The sequence below is a fragment of the Gekko japonicus genome, unplaced genomic scaffold, assembly GCF_001447785.1.
Source record: "Gekko japonicus isolate JY-2015 unplaced genomic scaffold, Gekko_japonicus_V1.1 scaffold373, whole genome shotgun sequence".
NCBI lineage: Eukaryota > Metazoa > Chordata > Lepidosauria > Squamata > Gekkonidae > Gekko > Gekko japonicus.
The window spans coordinates 701,403-712,014 of NW_015167542.1; the positions used below are offsets into that span (position 1 = coordinate 701,403).

General features: G+C 47.2%; 1 protein-coding gene across 1 annotated transcript; it reads left to right on the forward strand.

Annotated features, from left to right (window-relative positions):
- Positions 1-118: 118 nt before the first annotated feature.
- POU4F3 (POU class 4 homeobox 3) lies at positions 119-1,481 on the forward strand. The gene is given in 3 exon segments (XM_015413607.1): positions 119-238; positions 565-895; positions 898-1,481. Coding segments are annotated over 3 exon segments (1,035 nt in total).
- The last annotated feature ends 9,131 nt before the right edge of the window (positions 1,482-10,612 follow it).

Sequence of the window (10,612 nt, forward strand, 5' to 3'; positions counted from 1 at the left end):
GGGAGGGGGGGGGGGGAGGGACGCTTTGTCATTGAAAATAGCTCACTTTGACAGTCGCCAGCCAGAGAGCCAGCCCTGACTCGATGTCAGGGGCTGCCTACCTGCAAGGTGCGCCAAGATGATGGGCATGAACGCCAAGCAGCCGTTCGGCATGCACCCTGCCCTGCAGGAAGCCAAGTATTCCAGCCTGCACTCCAGCTCGGAGGCGATGCGCCGCGTGTGCCTGCCGGCCCCGCAGGTATGTAGATGAAGCATAATTACTGCTTTAAGGCACATTTTTTGACAGGCCCCCGCTTAATGTTTTTTTCATGTCGCCAGAACAATCGCGTCTGGCTCGCCCTCTCTCTCCCCCCCTCCCGCGCTCTGATCCACACGTCTGTTCAAGCAAAGCCTCTTCTGCCTTCATATTAATTTTTATGACCTGAGCTTTGAGGAAGACTCTCCGTGCTGGAGCGAGGGAGAGGGAGAGGGAAAGCGAGCGAGAGAGAGAGAGAAAGAAATGTTTTTGAATCCTGACTTGACAGTATTCCCCACTGACTCCGCTCTGCTCGTTCTCGCTTGCAGCTGCAGGGCAATATATTCGGCGGCTTTGATGAGAGTCTGCTGGCCCGGGCTGAAGCTCTGGCGGCGGTGGACCTGGTCTCGCACGGCAAGAGCCATCCTTTCAAGCCCGACGCCACTTACCATACCATGAGCAGCGTGCCCTGCCCGGCTACCTCCGCGCCCACCGTGCCCATCTCGGCCAGCCCCGCTCACCACCCCCACCATCACTCCTCTCCCCACCATCACCCCCACCATCACCCCCACCACCCGCACGCCGTGGCGCACCAGGGCCTCGACGGCGAACTCCTGGACCACCTCTCGCCCGCGCTGATGGGCGGCCCCGAGCACGGCGCCCCGCGCCCCCGCCGCCGCCGCCGCCCGCCTCGTCTGGCCTGGCGGTCTCGGCGGCGCCCCACAACAGCCTGGCCGCGGGGCCCTGCCTCAGCGACGTGGAGTCGGACCCGCGGGAGCTGGAGGCCTTCGCCGAGCGCTTCAAGCAGCGGCGGATCAAGCTGGGCGTCACGCAGGCCGACGTGGGCTCGGCGCTGGCCAACCTGAAGCTCCCGGGCGTGGGCTCGCTCAGCCAGAGCACCATCTGCCGCTTCGAGTCCCTGACGCTCTCGCACAACAACATGATCGCCCTCAAGCCCGTCCTGCAGGCCTGGCTGGAGGAGGCCGAGGCCGCCCACCGCGAGCGGCACGCCAAGCCCGAGCTCTTCAGCGGCGCCGCCGCCGCCGAGCGGAAGCGCAAGCGGACCTCCATCGCCGCGCCCGAGAAGCGCTCCCTCGAGGCCTACTTCGCCATCCAGCCGCGGCCCTCCTCCGAGAAGATCGCCGCCATCGCCGAGAAGCTCGACCTCAAGAAGAACGTCGTCCGCGTCTGGTTCTGCAACCAGCGGCAGAAGCAGAAACGCATGAAGTACTCGGCCGGACACTGAGACGCCGCCGCCGCCGCCGCCCGCTCCGAAACTCTTCGGGCGCACCGCTCGGCACGGCAGGGGGGAGCTCTCGGGACGGACGGCCCACCCAAGCCACAGAGCCTTTCCCTCCCGGCCGCCGCCGGCCGCCGCGGGAGCACTGCTGTCGCCTGCCCTCGTGCGGTGCTTCCCCGGCTCTTCCCGGCTGCCTGCCTGCCTGCCTGAAAACAAAGTTAGGGTCCCCCGCGCCACCCGCCTCCCCCCCGCTTCCTCCGCCGGGGTTACGGCTCTCACTTCTAGTGCACTGGCCTGGAGGACGCTTTCCAGTTTGGCTGGAAGAGGTGGAACTGGAGAGGTACTTGGGGGTTTTAAAATACATTTCTAAAAAAACGCAATAAGAAACTCAAGGATGGTTGTGGCTTGGAGGGGAACTGGACCCCACGGAAGAATGAAGAGTTTTTCAGATGTGTGACACTGACTTATATTTTTTAAAAAGCCTATTTTCAGAAAATCCATTGCTCCAGCTTGAGGCCAAGTTTGGGGAAGGCGGAGCTGACCCCCTCGCCTGGTCAATTGCATGCTGTCCGAGATCTGTAGATCCTTTTTATACTTGGTTGCTTTCATAAAGGGGGGTGGGGAGGATAGCTATATTTTTAATTCTGCGAAATACCCCGCTGGTCGTCAGCTTCTTCGTCACACACACAATTATCTCCAAGTCATTTTTCGGGGGAGGGGGGGGGGAAAGGAAAAGATCTACTTAAAACTCACCATTCAGAACTGAATTCCGTTCGCGGACCACAAGACTGGCACGCCAGTCCTCCTAGACAGGTGTACAGGGGAACGTCTCATTTATTTACAAGGGACTTATTCCAAGCAAGCGTTTTCAGAACCCAGAGAGCAAAACCTCCATTGGGTTTAGTAAGTCAGATTGATACCCACGCAAGCTTAGCTCGGTCGGTAAAACAAACTGAGATGGAGGGAGTGCTGGGCTTTTAAGTGATTGACTCGAGTAGGTCGAATCTGCTTTAAGTCCGAGAACTTTCATTTACCTTCTGTAATGAGAGAGTTTGCCACTGGACTTCCAAACAAGTCTGAATTTCTGTCTACCGCCGACATGCCTAGCCTTGTACCCAACTTGATCTGGAGGCAGTCACAAGGGAGAGGAATCATTACAATAAAATCTGTCAGTCTCTGTCCGTTTTTGCTTTAATTAAAGCGGTCTCCACCCTAAGTTATAGGAAAGGGGTTCTCCAAATAGCTTGACTCTGCATTTGCAATAACGTCGCCCAGTCCCGGCTTCCCTTCCCGCCGAATAGTTCATGTTTCGCTCCCATAGTTTGGTGCGCCTGCGTGATCTGATGTAGCTGAACCAGTTTTTAGTTTGCCTCGCTTATCTCCCGACCTACCGGAAACTAATTCTGAAACTTCTCAAATAAAAATGGTTTATTTTTCAACCAGAATGAAAACCCCCTGCTGTTTGGAGGGGGGGGTTAATTGAAAAATATCTGACATACGATCGAAACAAGCTCTGTAGAAAGTTTTGTACTTAAAAGAAACTGAAAATACTCCCCCCCCCCATGCGCAGAGTCTATGCTGCTGTTGATTTAGTGGGCCAGCAATTCCGTCAGGTGTTACTCATTATTTATATATTCCTTACCGTGTATATATTACAGCTAAGTTCGAATCAGAGCTTTTCCCTAGCAAATCAGGCCTTTTCCTAACTATATTTTGTGCGTGTGCTGTTTACCACTATAGCAGTGTTTGCACTTTTTAGTGTAGGATCAAAGAGAAGAAACGTTTGCCAGATCCTTAAAAGTTCTTAGGGAGGAAGTTTACTAATGGTTAGAACTAACCCCACAAATTATACCTCTGTTCATAAGAAGCTAAGCTGACTTTCCCCTAACAAAAGTTTAGCTAAGTTTTTCTCACCATGAGACCGATGGAACTTCATGCTCCGAAGTTTCATTAAGGAAACCAAAGCACTAGAAACAACGCTATCCAAGGCTCATTTGGAATTCTGTTTTAAAAGAAAAAGAGAGCTTTTATTTATGAACCCCGGAAGCACCTTAAACGATTAAAAATTAATGATGGAAGCCCATTGATCTTCTGTACACCTCGCCTTCCCGTTTCAGTGAATATCCAGCAACAAAATTCGGAGTAGGGGCTACTCATCTTTTAAAACTCATACTTTGGAGTTCGTGAAAGGAACAATAATTTTTTTAAAAACCCTAGAACTATTGCATTCCTCATATGTCCTCGTTTTATCTTGTTTTGCATGGAGCCCCAATGATTCCCCCCCCCAATCAAATGTCCTTTAATAATAAATGCCCTTATGTCATTACATTATATTGTGGGTTCTGAAAATTTAAAATAAGGCTGATGCAATATTAATTGGACAGGGTGGTATAAAAGGGACAGAAAGCAACTCTGCCTGCATCCTTTCTTCACTGGCCGCCAGGAATTCATATACTCTTGAATGGCCTTTAGGTTTTTAAAAATAAATCCAGGTAAGAGATATTTAAAGATTTTTCTCAGCTATTCCGTTAACATCACCTGTTGTAGATTTCTGCACGTCCGGTCCGAGAAGGTATTTTGCTACTTCTAGTTACTTTCTCTTTACCTCTCCACCAGTTACATTTGTTTTATCAACTGGCTAATTTGCCAACCCGAGATTAACAAGAAAAACTCTTGTTTTAACATTCCTTTTATTACAAACAGCTCAGATGGCATTCCTATATGAAATGACTTCTTTTAAAAGTCAGGTTCAATACGGAGCAAACAATGAGCCTAGGTTTTAAGAGAAGTTTGGAAAAAGTACCGTTTTTCTGTCAGCATCTTTTGTTTCCTTCTTGGTATAGGATGCCGGGAATTAAAAACTTTCCCAAGCTCCAACAGAATCCCTTTGCTGAAACTGTTTTGCTTTCCAAAGTCGGCGTTCTCTCTTTCAGCATTTGGACAGCTCCCGAATAAACTCTCACCCACACACCCACACAAACACATGGCTCTCATTTTAGGATCTGGCGTTTCCCCCCAAAAAATCTTCAAATTTCATCCCCGGCTCCGTCCTTTTTTTTCTTTATACTCTTTATTTTTCAAACTCCCATCTTTTATTTATCATGCGATGTTGGGTTGTATTAACTTATCGCTCGTTTCATATGGCCATCGCCGCGCAGAGCCAGGCGCTGCACAGAAGCAAGGCGAAGGATTATCTTGGGTAGGAAAAGAAGAAACGGGGATTAAGTTAGTGGTCATTTCTCGTTGACTTTTGCTGCTTATAGTTTGCAGTTGTTATATTGCTCTTCTGCGTAGGCTGCCTTTTGAGAAGGAAATCCAGAACTGATCTGGAGACAGATGAAGGAAACTTTCCCAGCGATACCGGAAAAAGAAAAGAAAGGGGAGTGGTCTGTATATCTTATGTTTCTTACTGTTCTTATACATATATATATATGAGAAAGTGTTACCTATCTGTGTAAGGGAGCTTGTCTGTGGACAGCAGAAATGTTACGTCTGGATTTTGTTTCGTCTAATACCTCCCTTCGCAAGCGCGATTCGAGGCACATTTACTGATCTCCACTGGATCCCTCACCTGGGCGTTGGAATCACTGGGCCCTAGCATTAGGAGACGATTGCGTCGCGTAGCTTTCATCTTCTGCCCAGCAGTGCCCTCTTAACCAAGGGTCATAGATCCAGGCAAGGGAAGGATGAACGGAGAGTGTCCATGCGTTTATATCTAGTTATTACTGTGCCTAAAGGTGATTCGGTATTGCATTTCCTCTTCCGAAGCATTTTTTGTTTGTTGCCAAAATAGTTTGACCAGGCACCGGTAGAGATCCTTGGGGATATCTTGGTAAAGAAGGTTTCTAGGTATGAAACAGAGAGCGAAAAGAAAGAATTCAAGTAGGGTTTGGGTTTTTTTTTTTTATACAACCTCTTGTGGGTCGCCTCAGATCAAGTAGGTGAGTTTCTTTCTCTTCATTCCCCACCCCCACCCTTTCCCGTACTCATTTAGGAACCGGGGAAGGACAAGTTGGTCGTTGGGTCTGAGTGGAATCCCCCCCATTGTCTTTTCCATCTCCCGAATAGTCGTGCTCAGGTACACACAGAGGGTAAGGGAAGATGCTAACAACCAAGGTGTCCCATCAGGTCTGAAGCTTGCTTGGGCAGCCAGGTATGGGTCAGCTTGAGACCGCTACCACCCGGGCGCAGAATCAGATTCAGAGGACCACTGGTTAAGATTGCTTTGTAAAACGCGGCCCTTCGTGCTTTTTGATTCAGTATCTGCTCTTTGACTGTCTTTGGTGTGTCCCTCTTGCTCTCCGGCTGAGCGATTATTCTCCCCGCCCTCCTTTCTCTCCATTCTGATGCGGCCCCTTCATCCTCTTATTAAAAACAAAACCTTCTCGCTCTCTCCCCCCCGGAGGGAAAATGCTCGGGATCTGCAAACTTCCTCCTCTTCTGCAAACATATTTAATGTTCACGTCTCATAAATCAAGACAGTAAAAGCCCCCCCCCTCGCCCACTCGCCCCAATGCGCTGATTAGTTGCTCCCAAACAACCCAGCCTAGTAATTGCCTGAATTCCTCTGGGCCACTCTGGGTTGGAGTCGCACTCGGGGATCTAATCAATTAGTCATTAGGTGGCTCCATTAGCTCCCTAATATAAATGTCTCGTGTCAATTTTCCTGTAAGTGAATGAATTAAAACAATACAATCATTAGCGTAAAGGAGTGGCAAATGACGACCCAGCGTCCTGGAAACCTGACACGGTGGCCTCTTGTAGCCTTGGAGAAGGCTATCCAGCGCTGCGTACGGAAAGCTTGATTTCATCCGAACGGAAATAGTTATGTGCATTAAAAACAGCTTTCACTCACCAGCAGCTGGTTTCAGTGACTGGGACTACTCTAGAGCAATAATCTCAAGGAGTATAGTTAAATTTATATCCTGACCTTACTACATCATATGCAAATATATTTCTAAATCAATAACATAGGGAAGATATTTCTAATCCATTCCTTTAAAAAACACTTGAAGTGCTTTTGGTTCAAAAATTACACTGGTATTTACTCTGTGTGGGGTGGGGGTGGGGAAGAGAATAGAGTTACCAGTTCTGGGATAGGAAATATCTGGAGATTTTGAGGGTGGAGCCTGAGGAGGATGGGTTTTGGGGTGGGACCTCAGTGGGGTAGAATGCCATAGAGTCCACCTTCCAAAGTGGCCATTTTGATATCAGTTGAAAGAGTGGGAGATCTCCAGGTGCCCCCTGGAGGCTGGCAGCCCTAGGAGTTTCTTCCCAAAAGTGAGTGAGAGAAGCAAACTGAAATAATCTGAGGCAGGCCCGTAGCTAATACAGGAAGGGAGGGGGCCTGCCCCCCTAGTGTTTCTTCCAGCCCCCCTCCCTTCCAGCCTGGCTCCAAACTGTAATTAACTTTGATTTAATAAGCTGCCCCCCCCGAGGCCCCCTTCCTCCCAAAATCCCTAGCTACAGATCAGAATTCTGAGGCATATCAATACTGACATTTTCACTTGTGGCAAGCAAAGAGGTAGCATATTATATTGAAGTTAAATGGATAAATGGTTTATTGAAGTTAAGACCTGTGTCTGTGGCAATAAGTATGCAAGGAAAGTCTCACTTAAACCAGTGTGACTTACATGTGCATATCTTGTAGCCAAAACAACTTTGTGGTTAGGGGTAGTTTTTAACAGGTGGAGGACTTATGGTCCATTTTAAATTGGCTTGTGAGGAGCTTCACATGCATGGGGGTCTCTCTCACAGCATACCCATACAGTATTCTACATTCTAAAAATGCAGATAGAATTTGTACTATAATGGCTGCTGTTTTTCTATAGCTTTATTTTTTTCTTAGAGTTATCACATCCTTCTGGAAATATCCAGGCTCATTTCTTATTTGCCACAGTATCTGCTGTAAGCCAACTATGCAAACACAGGGTTTGAAGGGTAAATGCAGGTACATGGTAGAGATGTCTATGGAAGCCTAGACTTGGCTCTCTTATCACGTGTGCTGATATACAGTAAGCATACTGAAAATGCCTGTCTCTTTTTTTCTGTAATTTGTAAAGTGGTTTTGGCCAGATTTCCCATAAAGAGGAAATTCAGCAGCAGGGATCAAGCCACTGAAAATGCCCGAAAAACACAGGAAACTACTGATTTTTTTGACTCAGTTTAGTCTGTGCTGATTGACTAGGGTGCTCAGACAGATAAAGGTCTAGCAGATGTTACCCAAGATTCTTTAACTGGGGATGACAGTGTAGGATCTGAGACCTTCTGCATGTGAAGCATGTGCTCTGACACTGAGTCACAACCACTCTCTGCCTATCTTAATATCATTAAGGGGGTAATGCAGTATAGTAGGTCATAAGAGAACATAAGAACATAAGAGAAGCCAATGTTGGATCAGGCCAATGGCCCATCTAGTCCAACACTGTGCACACGGTGGCCAAAAATACCAGGTGCCATCAGGAGGTCCAGCAGTGGGGCCAGGTGTTAGCCAAATTGCCTTGAATTATCAATTAGTCTAGGGGAGGTTATGATTATTAATTGGCAATAGGCAAATTAGGGTTCGCACCAATGTATACAGAAGTCCCACCTTTGCTGTAAGTACCAGAACAGACACAGAGACTGTATTCAGTAAAATATAATGTCTTTTTACTGGAGGATATGTATCATTCAAACAATACACAAACACACACACATTTATACTTATACTAAGAAATAAAGATAGATAATTATAACGTTTGCATGAGCAGGATATTCGTTGGTTGGGAGATATTTACCTGTCCTCATTGATTGAGTTGTTCCAATGGACGAATGGAGGGATTTAGAAATAGAAAACGGGGAACACGTGCTCTGAACCAACAGAACCACGTGGACTCTAGCTGCAGACTAGAGATTAAAGATGGAGGTAGGGTATGTGGATAGCAAGCTGGACATAAGAGGGTTAAAGCTTCAATAGGGGTCGTGGAGAGGGAGAGAGAGAGAGAAACCATGTGGTCGGTCAGCATCTTTTATAAGGTGAGGGGGGCAGGTTGAGCTGGCCACATCCCCCTGTTACACCTCCTGTTAGTCCGTCCCATAAAACATACTGTTGGCTGGCAGGAAGAGAGGAGGGGGACTAAGGAGTGGTCAATACTGAGATCTAGAAACTTAGGCTGGGGACTGGCACCTGGATGAAGCATGATTGAATCATCAGGCTAGGGCTATTGTCTCTTGATGGCCCTAGCTGGCTGGCTGATGGTTGAGCAATTAGTTGCTAAGCAACTATTATTGGAGTCTCAGAGCTGCTTCAGCTTTGCAGGTTTGGAGGAAGGGGGGGTTGCCTACATGTGCTTGAAGAAACTCCTAATGGCGTCTGGAGTTCTCTGTCCTCATGATTTTCCATGGCATGGCATCTGAGGCTTGGTGCAGGCTTATGAAACTATTTCATTTCACAGCAGACGAGATGACTGGTGACTCTGGACCATCACTGTTGCAGCAACGCTAAAGGAAGGTGTCCCTCTTTCAGGTGTGCAGTCTCAACAGGTATTCCCAGGTCTCCATGTTATACAGTCCCTTTGCACAGTCCATATAGTTCATAAAAACACATTGATAGGCTTGCATGGCAACACAGGACACTAGAAGCCCTCCCACTGTTGCCCCCTCCAAGCACCAAGAATACAGAGCATCACTTACCCCAGACTGAGAGTTCCTATGTATGTGGCTAATAGCCACTCATGGACTTCTGCTCCATATGCTTATCTAATTCCCTCTTGAAGCCGTCCATGGTTGTAGCCACCGCCACCTCCTGTGGCAGTGAATTCCATGTGTTAATCACTCTTTGGGGGAAGAAGTACTTCCTTTTATCTGTTCTAACCCAACTGCTCAGCAATTTCATGGATTGCCCACAAGTTCTTATATTGTGAGAAAGAGATAAAAGTACTTCTTTCTCAACCTGCTCTATCCCATGTATAATCTTATAAACTTTGATCATGTCACATCTCAGCCATCATTTCTCCAAGCTAAAGAGCCCCAAGCATTTTAACCTTTCCTCATAGGGAAAGTGTTCCAACCCTTTTATCATTCTAGTTGCTCTTTTCTGCACTTTTCCGAATGCTATAATATCCTTTTTGAGGTGTGGTGACCAGAACTGTACATAGTACTCCAAATGAGGTCGCACCATCGATTTATACAGGGGCATGATGATACTGGCTGATTTGTTTTCAATTCCCTTCCTAATAATCCCCAGCATGGTGTTGGCCTTTTTTATTGCAGTTGCACACTGTCTAGACATTTTCATTGAGTTATCTACTATGACTCCAAGATCTCTCTCTTGGTCAGTCTCTGCCAGTTCGGACCCCATCAATGTGTATTTATAGTTAGGATTTTTGGCTCCAATGTGCATCACTTTGCACTTGGCCACATTGAACCTCATTTGCCACGTTGACGCCCACTTCTCCATCCTCAATGGATCCCTTTGGAGTGCCTCACAATCCTCCCTGGTTCTCACCACCCTGAACAACTTTGTGTCATCTGCAAATTTAGCCACTTCACTGCTTACTCCCAACTCCAAATAATTAATAAACAAGTTAAAAAGCATCGGACCCAGTACTGATCCCTGTGATACCCCACTGCTTACCACCCTCCACTGAGAAAATTGCCCATTTATACTCACTCTCTGTTCCCTATTAATTAGCCAGTTTTTGATCCACAAGAGCACTTGTCCTTTTATCTTGTAACTATTGAGCTTACTTAGGAGCTTTAGATGAGGAACTTTATCAAAAGCTTTCTGGAAGTCAAGGTAAACAACATCTATTGGGTCCCTCTTGTCCACATGTTTATTCACTCCCTCAAAAAACACTAACAGGTTAGTGAGACAAGATCTTCCCTTACAGAACCCATGTTGAGTCTGCCTCAATAGTTTTTGTTCATCAATGTGCCTACTAATTCTTTCCTTAATAACAGTTTCCACTAACTTTCCCGGTATCGATGTCAGACTGACTGGCCTGTAATTTCCCGGATCTCCTCTGGAGCGCTTTTTAAAGATGGGAGTGACATTAGCTACTTTCTAGTCCTCAGAAATGGAGGCAGATTTTAATGAAAGTTTACATATTTTTGTCAGGAGACCCACAAGTTCACATTTGAGTTCTTTCAGAACTCTC